The sequence below is a fragment of the Heterodontus francisci genome, chromosome 1 (genome assembly GCF_036365525.1).
Source record: "Heterodontus francisci isolate sHetFra1 chromosome 1, sHetFra1.hap1, whole genome shotgun sequence".
Classification (NCBI taxonomy): domain Eukaryota; kingdom Metazoa; phylum Chordata; class Chondrichthyes; order Heterodontiformes; family Heterodontidae; genus Heterodontus; species Heterodontus francisci.
Window position 1 is genome coordinate 266006171 of NC_090371.1, and position 19257 is coordinate 266025427.

General features: G+C 43.9%; 1 protein-coding gene across 1 annotated transcript in view; it reads right to left on the bottom strand.

Moving 5' to 3' along the window:
- Window positions 1–3658: 3658 nt before the first annotated feature.
- man2b2 (mannosidase, alpha, class 2B, member 2) overlaps window positions 3659–19257 on the bottom strand; it is a 63781-nt gene continuing 48182 nt past the window's right edge. Inside the window, exons 18-19 of the mRNA XM_068044113.1 lie at window positions 17720–17837; window positions 3659–4042 (exon numbers count right to left, since the gene is read on the bottom strand). Of these exons, the coding sequence (XP_067900214.1) occupies window positions 3948–4042; window positions 17720–17837 (213 nt within the window). The 3' untranslated portion in view covers window positions 3659–3947. The remainder of the gene's footprint in view (window positions 4043–17719; window positions 17838–19257) is intronic.

Sequence of the window (19257 nt, forward strand, 5' to 3'; positions counted from 1 at the left end):
TTGATAGGAAAGATGCTGGGAGGATGTTTCCCCAGGCTGGGGAGTTAAGACCCAAGAGTTACAAGCTCAGACTAAAGGAGCAGTCACTTATGACTGAGATGAGGAGAATTTTCTTCACTCAAAAGGTTGTGAATCTTATGGAATTCTCTACTGCAGAGAGCTGTGGATGTTCAGTTGTTGACTATATTCAAGATAGAGATTGATAGTTTTTTTTGGATACTAAGGGAATTAAGGGATATGGGAATACTTCAGGAAGGTGAAGTTGTGATCGATCTACCATGATCGTTATTGAATGATGGAGAAGGCTCAGGGGGTCAAATAGCCCACTCTTGTTCTTATTTCCTACATTCGTTGGCTAATTGTCTAGTTTCCTTCCATCTCTGAAGCATAATGGGATGTTTTTCTATATTAAAGTTGCTAAATAAATGCAACAAAGAGCACTAGAACAGCCAAACTTGCATTTAGATTGTACCTTTCATGACCCCAAGACATTCAAAAGCAATTTACAGCCAATTACTATTTTATGAAAGTGCTCCCTACTGTTATGTAGGCAAACATGGTAGCAAGTTTGCACATAGCAGGGTTCCACACACAGAAGTTGAGAATACCCAGTTAAAGAGTTCTGGTGCTACAGCTTGGGAGATGGATACTGGCCGTGATATTGAGAGAACTTTCTGCTCTTCTTTGACTATTGTTGCGAGATCATTTACGTCCACCTGATGAGGTGGACAGGGCCTTAGTTTAATGTCTCGCTGAAAGACAGCACCTCCAATAATATAGCACTCCCTTCAGTTCAAGAATGGAGCTTGAATCCACAACCTTCCGACTTAGATGACAGCGCTGTTGTTACAAATTTCTGATCTGCCTTTGATATTCAATGCTGGTCCCATTCGTAAGTGATCCTTGCATCTTCGGTACAGGGGTGTGCCCATACTGCCTAATATACAGTCTGATGATCGTATAACATCAGTGGTTAACAATAGTACTCCCTTGTGACGCAAACTGGACATCACCTAAATTCCTTTGTGTCCCAATCTGGAAGCGATTCTGACAGTGCATAGAGACAATGCGCCAGAGCAGAGAGGACCAAGGCCTGAAGTAAATTTGGCCTCGGGCATCATCAGAATAAATCAGGTGAGCAGTGAACCCGATGCAGCCCCCCCGTAGGGGCCTTACCAATTTTGTCTCATGCCATAGCCTAGAGATATGTCCAGGGGTAGGGATTGGCAGTGGCCCACAGTTGAGGTGTGCAGCTGGGAAGAACACTCCTGCTCCCTCCGACTCCTCAGAATCCTAAAAGTTTACCAGATTTTTGGGCTTTTTTTTTTTGAGCTGCCTCCAACGGTCACTTTAAGAAACAAATAAGGCTGCTCAAGACCAGGCACATTGCAAACTCTGACTGAAGTCAACAAATTTAGGGGTCTGAAATGAGAGCAAGAGCTTCACTTCAATACTGAAATGAGGCTTGCACCCATATCAGGAGACCGCCATGGCCGCCAAAAAAGGCCATGACCAAGTTAGCAGTGCAGACTGGGCACAGGTCTCTGCCCAAGTAGATTGGTTATTAGTCTTGTTTCAGGCCCATAAAAATGGATGCAACATTGTTGAATTTAGATCCTCAAGGCCGGAATTTTACTTTGCGGCGGAGGCCCACCCCCCACTGGCTGAAAAGTTAGGGGAAGAGCCTGCCTCCACCGGGACCTGGAATTTTCCGTGGCCCAGGCCCTTAATTGGCCTTCATCAGGACGTCCACCCCTCTGAGGCAGGATGTCCCGCCTTCAAGAGCTGCCGGCCAGTCAGCAGGCCAGCATCTCTCCATGCCAGCAGCACCACCGGGAGCAGTGACCAGTGCTGGGACTGCACCAAGCCAGGACGTAAAATAAAGCCTGGCTACCCAACCTGAACCCAACTACATATGTCGGGGTCGGGTCGGGTTGAAATTCCGCGTCCATCATTTGTCTCGGGTCGGATCGGGCTGGACACTGCTTCCGGGAAGTCATGGGATCAGACTTACCCATAATTCCCCACATCTCCAGCTGCAGGAATAGCTTGCTGCCGGAACAGATGAAGGAGGTTCGGGTTGGGTCGGCTGTGGTCAGTCGGGCCCAGGTCGGGTTTTAATTTTATACCCGAGCCAGGCTTTAACGTAAAATTCTGACCCAAGTCTTCCACACGTGCTCTCACACGTCACACATGGTTTGTCAATCGTTTGAAAGGCAAACCAATTCTCATGTGATGAGTGCAAATGCAAATCCACAACTAGCTTAATCTGTACTTAAGTGAACAGAGAAAAAGATTGATAATAATTGTCACGACATCATGGCAATTCTGTATCATTTCTTGCAGCAAAAACATGGAATATAACATGCTATCGCTATTGTGAGCTCACATAGCTTTTTCAGGCCAAAATTATCAATGAATTAAATCTAGTCTGTCCCTCGTCAAATCTCACAAACATGGGAATCTGCCATCTCCTGACCTTCCTTGCCAAACTACCCATATATTCTTTGTTTTCTTTTTGCTGCTTCTGACCACATGAAGTCGAGGGCTGTCCATCTAAATATTGCCCTGTTTGGTGACCAACCAGGAGGCCTGTCAATAAAACTGGCTCCCACTCCCTTCTCCACTGTACCCTATTCCCATCTCCCCCAACCAAGAGTAGATTCTCAGCAGACATCCTACACTGGGCTCAGATAAGCTTATTTCAATGTTAATAGGTGTGGATACTTGGTGGAAATGTGAAACCAGGTAACAAATTTTCAGCACATCACCAATGCCTGGCTCATTAACATATTAATTCCTCCTTGTTTCAGCAGCTGCAACATATTATTACAAGATGTTTACACTTTACAAGACTATCAGACTATCCTAGTTTAAACAACACCATTTAAATGCAACTAAATCACTTGTGGAAATAAGACCAAAAAAATCCCAAAAAGTAATTGCTACCTACTGAGTCAAACTGACCGAAAGGACAATGCAGCCAGCTTTTGAATAATTCTATCTATGTCATTCCAGTTTTCTAACCCACAGGTAACAAGATTGAACAGCCATATACTTTAGTGGATGCTCGAGGATGTGTGCCACTTAAAAATAGAACTCAAACTTAGATAGATGTGTGTTATAAATAGGAATACATTAATGAAACTCATTAGCAATGTTCCGTATGTACACTCAATGTCACAGTGAAGGTTGATAGTAGGATTAGATACTTACACCCAGAATGAAACCAACTGAAAACATGAGACATTAAGGGGCAGGGTTATAGAGCTTGGACAGGAACCATTGTTTTAACAAAATGTGTCCAACAGGCAATAAAGGATGATTAGGATCCAAAACTCTATATAGTAATACAATAAATGTTTAAAAAATCCACTGATAAATGAATCACGATCTAAAGGATTCTTCAAAAATGCTTTATAACATCAGACAACATAGGCTGGACCATCTTAGTGACTTTGAAAACTGATGAACAGTTGGAGTGACTGGTGTTCCAATGTCACCTTCTGATATTCAAGCCTTACTCCAACAGGAAAATTCTAGAAATTTCAGACAAACATACTTTTTATAAAAAAAAGTTCATGTAGAGAGTCTAAAAATTAAATTGGTCAGTGGTACGACTTTCAATGGTAAACTTCGAGAAAAAGCCTGCACAGTGTTTCATCTTGATATATTTTCTTTAATTCCCATTCATAAACAATAACAGCTTTATTTTAATGTTGGTTTGCATATTCACATCCCCTGCATCTGCAGTGAAAAAATATTTTGCATATTCTTCCCATTTAAGCAGAAATGCTATCCAATAGTATTTTTCTCTTCCAGCCAACACTGACAAACACACTTGCCGGTGTTTTACACAATGAAAACAAGGCGTAACCTGACACAGGAACCAGTGCAATATAGTCTTCCATAATTTTTTCAGACTTCACATTTTCTTCATGGTTTTCTTACAGTTGAAAATGTACAAAGAAGGTCCTCATCTCCTTGGGTTGAATAGTTACAGTGAAGTCTTCAGTTAACCATCTTTTACCATTTGTATGATCTATAAAAGACGACAGAATTTGGAATCAGAACATATGTAACACTTGACTGCCTTTAGTCAGCAGTTTTATGCCATTACACAAAGAAAACAAAAATAGTTTTGACTATTAGATGATCTTGGTAACATTGCCTAGTGAGTTAATGGTTACAAAATGCTATCCATATTGCGTGCGCACATTTCTGGTACCAGCCACACTAGACGCCATTTTGTTGAATGCATTGGTTTTCCCAATGCGAACTCCTGCTGGAAGTATGCAGAGTAAACAGATTGTGATGCCATATGGTGATTTGACACCAGCAGTGCCATTTCTAAGCTCAATCCTCCACATAACACCCTCTCTTAACCTTGCACAGCGAAACACGCATTCAGCAGCAGGAAGGAGCCAGGGACCAACTACTTACAGTTGCTTATTGATTTCTACTGGCTTTTGCTGCAATTATAGAAGTATTTGGTGGCTTCCAGAGTTGTTCAATGTTGCTGAAGTCTACAGGGTGTGGTGTGGCACATGCTAAAGGGCTTTGCCCCAACTTCAAGGATTCTGCACAAACCAGGCATAAGTGCAGTTGTTTGCATCCCACTTTAATTATAGCATAACATAGAGAATCAGCAGAGGCAACAGAGAGCAGGACAAGCTGCTGGAAGCTGGGAGGATGGGGTGGTGGTGGAAGGGCTCCCAGCAGGGGAGCATATCTGCCCAAAGTCTTCAGGGAGCAATTCTCCTCCCAGAATTTGAATGAGGAACAGTGTGCAGACATCTCTGCTTCATGTCATTGGATAGACATATGGATGAAAATGCAATAGTGTAGGTCAGATGGTTTCACAGGTCGGCGCAACATCGAGGGCCGAAGGGCCTGTACTGCGCTGTAATGTTCTAATTCTAACAAAGGAGGTCCACACTGAAATCTGTCTCCTGCTACTGCCTCAACTGCAGCCTCAGAGCAGGGCGAAAGCAGCTTTTCAGTAGCTGTAAAAGGTGACTGTGGCCATGAACATTTATGTGCCTGGCTCCTTCCATGCTGGAGCAACTTCAATTTGCAACATCTCCAAGTTCGCCAACCACTGTTGCATAAGAGAAGTCACTGAAGCTCTGTTTTCCAGGACAGCGAAATAATTTCATTCCCTCTTGCCAGAGAGAAGCAAGCTGAGTGAAAACAAGGCTGTGTGTGGATTGCAGGCTTCCCCAAAGTACAATTTACTGTACGCATGTCAACTCAGAGGTACTGCAACTGGAAGGGAGTCCAGTCCCTCGTTGTCCAGCTGGTAAGCACTGCTAAATGCCCATTATCCTGGCAGCAGTCATGAAGCATTCATTCTGTGGCCCTCTGCTGTGTCATCTGTATTTAAGCCACCACAACAAATCAGAGGATGGCTAGTGGGCAACAAAGGCTATCCGCTGACCACGGCTGATGACTCCAGCAAGCAACAAGTGGGCAGCAGGCATGTTGCAAAAGCCATGCTGCTACATAAAATGTGATTGAGCAGAGAATTGGGGTGCTTAAACAATGCTTTCGCTGCCTGGGCCGTTCAGGAGGATTCCTGCAGTACTCAGCAGAGTGCATGTCAAGATTCAGATGGTCTACTGCATTCTGCACAACTTTATCAAGCAGGCACATTCCTTGTCACCAGCTATACAGTGACCAGCTGAGGAGGAGGAGGAAGGAAGGCAGCAACCAACACATTCCTTTCTGGCTGGCCAGTCCGTGATCAATTCATCCGGCTGTGTTATCAGTGAACACAATCCCAATTCCCTATTCACCAACAGTCCCACACCTAGCTATCCCTCTGTTACTGACCATTGTCCTTTTGACCACAATGCCACACAAACATTCCGAACCAAATTTATAAATCAAAATGTCATATTGCATACAAATGTCAACTAATTAGCCTTGTGTATTCCCTTAGTGCCCATCTTCAGTTTGCTCTGCCTGTCCTAGTGCTGCAGCATGGCTTGTGGAAGGCTGTTGATGGCCTTGCAGGTCGACCTCGAGCAGCTTTAGCCCCAAAAGGCCCGGCTTTGGACTGCAGCATCTCCGTATGAATGGCAGCAATCTAGGCTGGCTGGCTGATGGGCAACAGCAAGAACACTGGTAGAGTGGCATTGGTAGGAGGACAAATGCTGCCATCTTGAGAGAGGACAGCAGATTTGTACCTCACGGAGCCACTGCCACGGGTGCACACTTCAGCAATCTTAGCAAAGTTGTGATGGAATCCGCAGTTTTGTGGGACCAGTGGAGGAGGGTATGTGAGCTGTTGTCTGAATAGATGACTTGTAGAGTGTTCTGTTAGGCGCACTGCCCTGGTTTCAAAGCTTTTTTTTTTGAGACTGACCCCAACTGAAATGGAAACTAAAACTTTTAGTTTCTGTTTCCCAGAAACCTGAAAACTCTTTCCCAGGTCAAACTCACTTTTACAATGACTTCCAGCACCTACTCCAGCCAAAATGCAACTCCCCTTTAATAGGTGCAGGTTGGCTTTAAGTAGTGCAGGCTATCTTGACCTTATACTAGCCTCTCATGATTTTGCACACCTGCTCAGGTGTGCAGACACTCAACAGCACTGGTTGCATGCTACAATCATTTAAATGAGCAGGAAGCACAAAGTTTGTGTGCTGGCTGTATCGGAATCAATGGGCACAGGCTAATCACGGATCATGATCCCTCGCCAATCTTGGGGAAGGGGGTGGGGGGTGGTGGTGGTCATGGTTATCAAATTTTGGGCCAAATATCCTAAAATATTTGTATAGCATAGAAAAAAACCAAATTCGCATTTATATAAGTAACTTATGAGAATTGTAAACGTCAAATTCACCATAGACAATGTCATCAGGGATCTCTGTTAGTACAACCATACACAATTCATGAGCAGGAAAAGACCAGCTGGTCCATCAAGCCTGCCCCACATGTCATAGCTAAATACTTCCTCGCCCACCCCTCGAGCTAATTGTTTTCTGTACCGCATTGATCCCCCGTAGCACTTTTAAGTCATGTCTTATCTTTGCATAATGCCTATCATGATGTAATGGGAGTGTAGTGGTTATGTTACTGAACTAAAAATCCTAAGCAATAGTTCAAATACCACCACTGCAGTCTGAAAATTTGTATTTAGTTTTTAAATAACTCTGGAAATAAAAAGCTGACACCATCAAGTCACCATGGATTTGTTGGATTGTCAGTCTTCAAAAGTTGGATTGTTGTAAAACCCAATGTCCTTAAAGGAGGAAACCTAGTGCCCGAACCCGGAACGACCGAGATGTGATTCCAATCCCACACCAATGTAGTTGACTCTTAACTGTCCTCTGAAGCAGCCTCGCAAACAACTCAGTTTTGATGAAAGGTCACAGACCTGAAACTGTGTAAGGTCCTCCCACCAAAGTATACCAAGGGGCTGGAACCCACGCAAAAGCCTTCGGGCTGTCGGCACCAAAATATGGTTTTGCAAAATGAAATGGCAAAGGTTGTGAGGCATCTCACTTTCTGTATCGAAGGAAACGGATTTCTTTTGCACGTTCTGGAATGTCAAATTGGAACTAGTTTGTAATTTTTTTTTTAAAAAAACAGATTTTTATGAAAAAATTATATTTTGGGGGGGAAAAAAAAAAGGTCTCGGACCTGAAATGTTAACTCTGCTTCTCTTGCCACAGATGCTGCCTGACCTGAATATTTCCAGCACATTTGGTTTTTATTTCACTCAGTTTTGGGGATGGGTAATGAATGTCAGTGTTACCAGTGATGCCCACATCCTGGAATTTTAAAAAAAATTTAAACTAAGTTACTATATGCACTCAACAGAGACCTCCAAATACCCACCATCCACCTGACCTTAGTTTTTTGGCCCTAGCCCCAAAGGCCTTCACACTCTTCTTTGCTTTCCTGGTCACTTCCCCTCCACTCCCTGATGCCACATCCCACCATTGTTTCTTGCATGCAAGAAACAGAAAGAGAAAATGAGGAAAAACAGACAGAGAAGCAGGCACAAGGGCCTGGATTTTAATTTGCAGACACACTGGAAGCCGGTGGTCGGCAAGGGGGAGTTCCGAAAGCGCTTGGAAAATCCAAAGTGCAGTGCATCTGTCAGTGGCTTTTTAACTCAGCCACCTCATCATTTTACTTCTGAGTTTCCTGTCTAATTAGTATCAGCAGGCGTGAACTCAACTGCAGTATTTAAAGGGACACTCCAAACTTGCAAGTTGGAGTTACCATGCAGACACAAAGCACCACTGCAATGGAGTTAATACAGGCAAAGGCAGCGTCATGCTTCACAGATGGAGGGAGGTACTGCTTCCTAGTGATGTGAGGAAGAAATCTGCTCTAGATACAAAGAAGGCATGACACTCCTGGATCCAATGCAGGAAACAGTTCATGACCTTAACAGGGAAAGAATGGCGAGAGCAATGGCACATTGTCCTACATCCTGATGTGTATTACCGCACCCTCTTCTCTGTGCCTTCTCAAGCACACTCCAGCACATCATTCTTCACAACAACTTACCTTGCAGGTGCACACATCCCTTTCTATCTATGCACCTTCTCATGTACCCATCTATACATCCACCACTGACACTCACCCTCATTCTTAAGTGATGTCATTCCTATCCCTCAGTCACCCACAACAAATGCTCTCCATCTTCTTATTTCTTTGGCCTCCCTGTCTCGAGAGACAATGGGTAAGCACCTGGAGGTGGTCAGTGGTTTCTGAAGCAGTGCCTGGAGTGGCTATAAAGGCCAATTCTAGAGTGACAGACTCTTCCACAGATGCTGCAAATAAAATTGGTTGTTGGGGCTGTTGCACAGTTGGCTCTCCCCTTGCGCTTCTGTCTTTTTTCCTGCCAACTGCTAAGTCTCTTCGACTCACCACACTTTAGCCCCGCCTTTATGACTGTCCGCCAGCTCTGGCGAACGCTGGCAACTGACTCCCACGACTTGTGATCAATGTCACAGGACTACATGTTGCGTCTGCAGACTTCTTGAAAGCGGAGACACGTATGGCCGGTGGGTCTGATACCAGTGACGAGCTCGCTGTACAATATGTCCTTGGGGATCCTGCCATCTTCCATGCGGCTCACATGGCCAAGCCATCTCAAGCGCCGCTGACTCAGTAGGGTGTATATGCTGGGGATGTTGGCCGCCTCGAGGACTTCTGTGTTGGAAATACAGTCCTGCCACCTGATGCCAAGGATTCTTCGGAGGCAGCGAAGACGGAATGAATTCAGACGTCGCTCTTGGCTGACATACGTTGTGCAGGCCTCGCTGCCGTAGAGGAAGGTACTGAGGACACAGGCTTGATATATTCGGAGTTTTGTGTTCCGTGTCAGTGTGCCATTTTCCCCACACTCTCTTGGCCAGTCTGGACATAGTCAACGCCTTTCCCATGCACTTGTTGATTTCTGCATCGAGAGACAGGTTACTGGTGATAGTGAGCCTAGGTAGGCGAGTTCTTGAACCATTTCCAGAGCGTGGTCGCCGATATAGATGGATGGAGCGTTTCTGACGTCCTGTCCCACGATGTTCGTTTTCTTGAGGCTGATGGTTAGGCCAAATTCATTGCAGGCAGCCAGTTTCTGGAGCCTGTTTAAAGCGACTCGAGCGAAGACTTTCCCCACTATGCTGAGCAGGGAGATTCCATGGTAGTTGTTGCAGTCACCATGGTCACCCTTGTTCTTATAGAGGGTGATGATATTGGCATCGCACATGTCCTGTGGTACTGCTCCCTCATCCCAGCACAGGCAAAGTAGTTCGTAGAGTGCAGACAGTATAGCAGGCTTGGCACTCTTGATTATTTCAGGGGTAATGCAGTCCTTCCCAGGGGCTTTTCCACTGGCTAGATCAGTGGCATCACTGAGTTCTGATTTTGTTGGCGGTTCGTCCAGCTCATCCATGACTGACAGAGACTGGGCTTCATTGAGGGCAGTCTCAATGACAACATTTTCCCTGGAGTACAGTTCTAGGTAGTACTCCACCCAGCGGTCCATTTGCTTGCGTTGGTCAGTGATTGTGTGCCCTGATTTAGACTTGAAGGTTGGGGGGCGATCTTCCCGATAGTTGGCCCAAAAGCTCTCTTAATGCCATCATACATTCCTCTGATGTTTCCAGTGTCAGAGTCCAGCTGAATACGACTGCATAGGTGTTGCCAGTAGTCATTTGCGCAGTGCTTCTGGCTGCTTTAAGTGCTACGGATGTTAACTCGCTGGGGGCTCTCTTCTGGTTCAACAGTACAATGTGCTTAGCTGCTATGAAAGGTTCCAGCTCTTCAAAGTGAGATAGAAACCAGTCTGCATTCTGCTTCTCACGTTTGCCATAGGTGGTCATTGCTGAGTCATCGATGGTGTCTGATGTGGGCCCACTTGGTCTTTCCATCCCCTGTAGGAGTGTTTTGAAGGGCTTTTTCAAGTGAATTTAGAAACTTATGTAACAGCTGTGGATAAGACATTCTGTTGGTGTTGATGCACGGGCAGCACTTCTGCTCAGAGTGATGCAGCTTCTTTGGTTTGAGTCTAACCTTGCTGCACACCAGGGAGTGGTCAGTGTCGCAGTCCGCACTGTGGAAGCTGCGTGTGATTTGAACGTTGTTTAAAAGAGGCTCACGTTGTGACGATGAGGTCCAGCTGGTGCCAACGATGTGATCTTGGGTGCCTCCATGAAACCTGGTGACAGGGTTTAGTATGAAAGAACGAGTTGGTGATGCAGAGATTGTTACAGGTACACATCTCCAGTAGTCTCTTTTGGGTGATAATGTACCATTCCTCTCACTCAAGTGTTTTCTTTCTCTCCTTGTAGGAGAGGAGAGCCCAGAATACCAGTGAGAGGCAAAGAACTGGAGGCAGTCATCCACAGATATCTCAATTAACACTTAGAGGAGAAGGCGCTGGAGCTCAGTGGGGTCTCTGCGTGCCTGGCCGTCAGAGATGGGGAGATGAGGGCCTCCCAGAGAATTAAATATCAGACAGCCACATGATGTCTAACACTCTAGTCGTGTTGACTTGATTTCAACAGCAACTGAAATATGATTATGTGCACAATGATAACTTCAAGCATTTTTATCTTGACAGTACTGATTCATGTCTTTTATCTCTCACAGGGTCCTCACATGTCCTGCAGGAAATCATCAACAATGATGCTGACCCCTCAGAGAAGCTCACTCCCTCAGAGGGTGCAGCATCCTATGACTTAGGCAGACCATGCACCAGCTCACAATTCATTGGGACGTTCGGGAGATAATTGGGTTTTCACATGCTGACGTGTACTTCACAAGTGCGTAAATGCAGATGGTGGAGTCAGGGACAGCACTGAAGGGTGCAGGACTTGCCAAGCTCTGCTCAGCTGGATTCAGATGCTCTACTCCAGGGGTTGTTGATGAACAGCATACTTCAGGAGCAGAAGAGAATGTGTGATGTGCTGGCAAGCGCACTGTGCACAACTGTAAAAAGACTGGAGGAGTCCAACTCAAGCACAAGTGGCAATATGTCTCAGGCCTTTGCAGTAATGGCTTCTTCCATGGAAAGGAGTGGCAGCATCAAATGTGGAAATGACAAGTGCATTCAGGCCGTCAACAATGGCTTGTACACTCAATGTTACCTTAAATAGGATGAATGATACCTTAGTTTTGGTCATTCATCACCCCACTGAGGCACAGCACATTGCTAGCAGGGAAGTACGGCTGGTCCCCGAGAGGGACGATGGAGAAAGGGGACATGGAAATGTGGACTTGGCTCAAGCATTGCCCCTCACACCCCCAGAGTCAGTACCCAACATACTGCCTTGTGTCCCAATGACTAAGACTGTCCCTGCAGAGGTGCAGGTGCAGCAGTCCTTGGCCAGGCCCTCACAGGTTCCAAAACCCAGAGGACATCAGCCAAGAGCAACTCAACAGTCAGAACACTGATATGAACAGCCAGTCGTTACCTCTGCTGAAGCCACAGGGATTGCACCACACAGATCACTAGGAAAAGCAAGAGTGAAGATTTGTCCTTACACAAGGGGATGCACTAAGGTTACACAACGTTGTACGGTTAAGTTTCTGTTGTCTATTTGAGCTACCTAAAAATATTATTCTTTTGCATCACTTTCCCGTCTTGTCCATTCCAAAGGGGGAACAATTGGGGGTGCTGTGAAAAAGCATGCTGATGGTTTGTTTTCGGGACAGGGAAGGAGGGAGGGACTTTTACATGTGGTTGTGAGATGGGTGCACTGGTGGAACATAAGTGAATCTCACAATAATGAGGGCATCTAGACTGGCAATGTGTGATGCCGGTAGTTCATTCCCCGCATAACCTTTTGCCTCCTTGGAATTGTCCAAAGAGGCTCCGTGCATTGCACCCTTGTTTCTCCTGACCTTGCTGTCCACACCTCGCTGCCGCAAAATGTTGTGCAGAGCGCAGCACACGGCCATTCTGGAGGCCTTGGCTGGTGTTTACTGAAGGACGTCTCCAGCTCTCTCCACCGGAAGCGAATTTTCAGCATGCTGATGGCTTGTTCAATAGCACAACTGGGGATCATATGGCATTCTTTGATGTGCTCCTGGGTATCTAAGAGATGTCATCAGTTACATCTTAAGTAGGTATCCCTCATCTCTGAGCAGCCAGGAGGCAACTCTCCTTCCAAGTATGAAAACATATGGGAGGGTGGACTGCTGCAAGATGAAAGTGTATTTGCAGCTGCCCGGGCACATCTGAATAAAGATCTTTCTGTGGTTGCACACCAGCTGCAATGGAAGCCCTTGCACTTGAAGAACACTCCTGGGTGGTCTGGGGGCACCTTAATTGCCACATGTGTAAGTTGATGGCTACCTGTACCTGTGGGAAGCCAGCCAGAGACAAAAACCTCAACACCTGCTCATTCTGACTGACGTCATTGGATACAAGATCGACATAATTGGTGGCCCAGGCAAAGAAGCCAGTCACCTGTCTTAATGCATTTGTGTGCTGCTGACAGAGAGATTCTACAAATGTCCCTGACAGCGCCTGGAAGAATCCATAGGCAAATAATTTGAGGGTGGTGATGACTTTGATAGCTACTGGGAAAGCATGGCCACCAGGTCCAGTAGGCAGATCTTGTTCCAGCAGATTGCAAATGTCAGCTACCACCTGAAGTGGCACCCTGAGCCTCCTGTGACACTGGCGTTGACACATGTTAAGGAAGCTTAACCTCTGCACACAGACCCCGTTTGCCAGCTGTAGCCTTCTGCTAGGTGCACCTTTCTGCTGTTCCCTCTCTCTTATGGAGCTACAGGTCTGTGAGCAGCAATGTGTTGCTGCGCCTGCTTCTGCTGCTGATTATCATCCTCATCTGACACTTAATCTAAGACAGCACAAGCAGCACCCATGCTACTCTGATACACCAGACCTCCTCCAAATCTTCAAAGTGTTGAAGACACCTCCAAAATGTAACCTCTCAGCACAAATACTGTTAATAAACTGTTTGCCACAAGCAGTTGCTGAGTACTTATTGCCATAATTCCTTGAGATTGCTACAGAACTCTCAGTTGCCACTGTGTTCTCACTGGTGTGTGCCAAGAACACCGGAAAACCAGTGGACCCAAAGTTCAAGCAGAAATCCCACGTCCATATTGCTCTAATGGAGTGATTATCATAAGTGGCAATACACCCCCCCTTCCATGGTGGTTGGTTGCATGCAGCCTAATGCACTCCAGTGGAATGTGGAAGTTGGTGGGTTGGAGTCGGTTTCCAACACGGTCAATTTTGCCTGTTTTCAACTATCCACCCCTCCCACTTAACCCCATCTGACCCCACGCCCACATCCTCCTGGATATTAAAATTCAGCCCTAGATATACAAATACAAAAAGCAGAGAACTGGAGAAATATGGACTAGGATACGAATAGTCCACCAAAAAAAGGGGACAGAAATATCACAGACAGAAAGGAAGGAGCACAAATATAGATGTGCCCTGCTCTCTATGGCACAGAGACAACAGACACAGGAGATTCTCTCAGTCGCATTATTTTAAGCAATATATTAAGGTGTATATTATATTTGTTGAAGGGAAGGAGAGGGATGGGGGAGGTCAGGCAGGAGAGGGAGGAGGAGAGCGTGAATGCTAGAGGGGACGAGGAGAACTAGCCTCAATAAAAACTGTCGTGGTAAACACAGGAAACTACACAGGAAAATCACACTTTATGTATTACCGTGATGTGCACAAATTTGTTACCATGTTTCTGACACTACAACAGTACTTAATTGGCTGGAAAATGCTTTGCCAAGTTCTAAGGCCATGAAAGGTGCTATATAAAACTGATATCACTCAAATCTTCAGTCTAGCACCAAAACTATGAAATATTTTCCCAATTTTATCGAATGTGCCCACTCGGAGGCTTTAAGCATTGTGAAATATCTAAGTTTTCACTTTTTTTGTTTAAAATTATATTTTGTCTATTAAAAATTTCAGTTACAAGATATGCTGATAGAAAGTTTTTGCAAGAAGCATTTTGCAAGAAGCATCAACAAACTGAAAACGGCGATATCATTCTGTACCTTTTTCCATTAAGCATATTTTAAAACAGAAACACATCATCAATGCTTAAACAGGCAGTCTCCATTGTAAATGTTATAAAAAGCTTACAAAAAGATATCGTTTGTACACAGGAAGTGCGCACACACAAAATTTCTAATATATAAAAGGTACATACAGATATTCACATAAATATCTCAGAAACACGTCAAACCACCCAGTTCCTGTTTCTACATGCACTGAACTGCAAAAGGCAGCAGTGACTTGGTAAAAAATTATTTTTTCAAGAAAGGTAGAAATGTCAACACTTTTGAGTAAGGGTGGATATTGAAAAGGAAAACTTTTTCTCTGCAGGATATTAAACATGTGGAACAGATTCCCCACAGAGATGGTTAATTTGTAGTCAGGTAATACCATCAAATTAGAGCAGATAGCTCAAAGAGGGGAGTTAGAGATTTTAAACAGCACTGCTCCATTTATTCACAAGTAGTCACAAAGGAATTTAGCATTCCTTAAATTGTGGGGATCAACAGGTGGATGCTGGACAGGTAATCGATAACGACATATACAGTCTCTGAACGGAGCAGTCTTGGTTATATGCTTGGTTTTTTTCTTGAATGTTTAGTTTTTGCTTTAGATTTCCATCATCTGTAGTATTTTGTTCATTAAAATCTATTAGTGTAAGTATTTTTTGTCAGCAATGCACATTAGTACTAATGAACTAAATACAACAATTGCTAACATAAGGAAATTACATTTGTTTAAAAAAAATTCACAGACAATTGTTAATTGTTTCAGTTGAGGAGCGGAGAACACATTTTGGAAAGGGGATTGTAGTCTCTTCATTTATTACCACCCTTATTCGCCAAACTAAAACTAAGGACAAGTACTCTGCCTCTTTTTTTTTTTGTTTTTTTTTTTATAAACAGTGCTATAAACAACAATCCCTTTTATTTTTCTGGTTAACTGGTATATGTCTGTGTATGTGCGTGAGGGACTAAAATAAATAAGGGGCTTTAATATTTCTATTTGTGTGTATGTATGTTTTACTTCATTATGATTAAGACTTGTTTTAGATAAACTGATAACTAGGTGTGAAAGTTGCAGCCTGCTCATTGATTTGAATCAAAACCACTTTTTAGAATAAAAACAAGAAATGCTGGAAATACTCAGCAGGTCTGGCAGCATCTGTGGAGAGAGAAGCAGAGTTAACGTTTCAGGTCAGTGACCCTTCTTCAGAACTGGCAAATATTAGAAATGTGAAAGGTTTTAAGCAAGTAAAGTGGGGGTGGGGCAAGAGATAACAAAGGAGGTGGTGTAGCTAGGACAAGGTCACAGAGAATATCCGACCAGAAGGTCTTGGAGCAAAGGCAAACAATATGTTAATGGTGTGTAGAAAGACAAAAGTAAAATTGGGGGGCCAGTCATGCTGTGAAATTGTTGAACTCAATGTTCAGTCTGGCAGGCTGTAGTGTGCCTAATTGGTAAATGAGATGCTGTTCCTGAGCTTGCGTTGGTTCCAGTGAACATCAACGCAAGCTCGAGGAACAGCATCTCATTTACCAATTAGGCACACTACAGCCTGCCGGATTGAACATTGAGTTCAACAATTTCATAGCATGACGGGCCCCCCATTTTACTTTTATTTTAGGTTTTTTTTGTGTTTATTTTATCTTAGCTTGTTCAGTTTGCCTACCCACTTTTTTTTTTTCATGTTTGTACTTGCAGCTGTTCAATTTTCAGTCCATTAACACCCTATCTGTACTAATGCTTTGTCTTTCAACACACCATTAACATATTGTTTGCCTTCGCTCCATGACCTTCTGGTCAGCTATTCTCTGTGACCTTGTCCTAGCTACACCACCTCCTTTGTTATCTCTTGCCCCACCCCTGCTTTACTCGCTTAAAACCTTTCACATTTCTAATATTTGTCAGTTCTGAAGGGTCACTGACCTGAAATGTTAACTCTGCTTCTCTCTCCGCAGATGCTGCCAGACCTGCTGAGTGAATCCAGCATTTGTTTTTATTTCAGATTTCCAGCAGCTGCAGTATTTTGCTTTTATTTTAGTCATGTGACTAGCTGGTTTGACCCCGTCTGTTTGTGGATTCAGCCATCTCAGCAGTCATCCTGGAATGTGAGCTTCCTCTCCTTCAATGTCTAGTGATCAAAGCCCATTGTGGGTTGAATGTGTCAGGGAATGGTCCTTTGTCTCCACAAGCACTGTCGGTTAGTATGCAAATGTTTTTTTCCAGCCACGACTGATCTGCTTAACAAGTAATTTCCTTGCTCCAGCAACAATTTAAAATCAATGTTAATGTGACAAAATTAATATGCCTCATTCTTGGCAGGTGAGGGTCTGGATGACATACTACAAACAGTTGTTTTTTGCCTGCCAGAAAGAGGCCCAGCTCATCTCTCTCGAAAATAAATCCTGCATATCCAGTATGGCAGTTTCCTAGTTCGAACTGTATTGGAAGAAACCCTACATTTCGAATGTGTGGGAACTGAAAACTTGTTGCCGCATTTCTGCTGCAAGACCTGTCTGAAGCCTCTGTAGCTGCTTTTTTTGGACAGCCTAACCAAACTGATCTTCAACATCGCCTAGATAGAACTGTTCTCAGAAGATCCAAGTGACAGCCGTCTATATGCATTTGGATGCCAAACCAAAACCAAGGACAAGTATTTTGCCTAACTTTTTTTTTCTGTTTTCTTTTAACAGTGCAATAAACAACAATCCTTTTTTTCTGGTTAACTGGTTAATGTATGTGTATGTGTTTGAGGGGCTAAGATAAATAAGGGGCTTTAATTCAATTTGTGTATGTTTTACGTCATTATTGGTTAAGACTGGTTTTATAATCTGATAATTTTGTTGTTTATCGAAGAAAACTGGTTTTATTCTGGGGAAAAATACAGTACATGGTTGACTATCAATAAGTGGGAAAATTATGAAAATACATGTGACCTGTGGAGAAGTGGCACTAGAACAAACAGTGCACTCCTCCTGCTTCAGTCATAACAATACAGAGAGCTCTCTCATGGATACTAGCCTCCCAGAATCCAATCCAAACACACACCAGTATACAAGAAACCATAACTGTTGTAGGAGTGCTTCAATGTGGATAATGGGTGTCAAAAACAAAGGAAATGGTCCATTCACAGGGATGTAGTGCCTCTTACTTTGAAAATCTCAAAATTTTTTAAATAAGTAAACTTGCCTGCATCATGTTGCTGTGCTGTTCTCCACTTCCAGCGTTTGAGCCTATTAATGTTCCAGATTCCTGTGAGTGAGCGCTCTTCAACAGAAACCACTGATCCCAACACCTTCAGCAGGTCCTGTCAGAGGTTTCATGTAGAAAAAGAAAATTTAGACTTCAATAAATGGGGAACTTGAGCATCTTGCAACTTGTCTGCAAATAAAATGCCACTGATTACCAAAAATGAGAGATTTTGAAGTTTAGTTTGGTTCCTGCATTGGAAAGCTTTAGATCTTTCTCAAATTTTGTGCATTATTAACTAAATGTATTTCCCCAACACAGTTTCAATGATATTCTGACCCCATTTCCATGCACTTTGCATTTGCTGCATCATGTACCACTTCCTTACAGACAGTGCAGGCAGGAAGTTTACACCCAGCCATTTAACAATTCAGCTTTGGTTCTTAAGAATGAGTGGAAGGTCATCAACAGGCAGACATGAATACAGCAACTCAGGCATGCTTTAATCAGACATCAGGAACACAGAGATTGGGGGCCAAGAAACATATCGACAGTAAAACGTATATATGAATTCCAACATTAGGAATAAGATATCAGAACTGGAGTCTGTTGTGGCAATAGGGAACATAAGAAACAGGAGCAGGAGTGGGCCATTCAGCCCCTCAAGCCTGCCCTGCCATTCAATAAGATCATGGTTGATCTGTCCCAGGCCTCAAATCCTCTTTTGGGTCTGCTCCTCGACTCCCTGAGATTTCAAAAATCTATCTACCTCCTCTTTAAATACATTTAGTGACCTTGTCTCCAGAACTCTGAGGTAGAAAATTCCAGAGATTCACCACCCTCAGAAGAAATTCCCTCGCATCTCAGTTTTTAAATGTGTGCCCTTTTATCTTTAACTATGTCCCTTAGTTTGAGATTCCCCCACCAGTGGAAACATATTCTCAACATCTACCCTGTCAAGCCCCCTTAAAATCTTATATGTTTCAATCAGATCAGCCCTCATTCTTCTAAACCCCAATGAATTAAGGCCTAACCTGTTTAGTCATTCTTCATAAGACAACCCCTTCATTCCAGGAATCAGCCTAGTGAACCTTTTCTGAACTGCCTCCAATGCTAGTATATCCTTCCTTAAATACGGGGACCAAAACTGTACGCAGTACTCCAGGTCTGGCCTCACCAACACCCTGTTCAGTTGTAACAAGACTTCCCTATTTTTAAAACTCTAACCCCCTACCAACAAAGGCCAAAATTCCATTTGATTTCCTAACTACTTGCTGCACCTGCATGCTAACTTTCATGTAAAAGAACACCCAGATCCCTCTGTACTGCAGTATTTTGTAGTCTTTCTCCATCTAAATAATAATCTGCCTTTTTATTCTTCCTACCAAAGTGGATGACCTCACACTTTCCCACATTGAACTCCATCTGCCAAGTTTTTGCCCACTCACTTAACCAATCTATATCCCTTTGCAGATTCTTTGTGCCCTCATCACAACATGCCTTCCCACCTATTTTTGTACAGTCAGCAAACATGGATA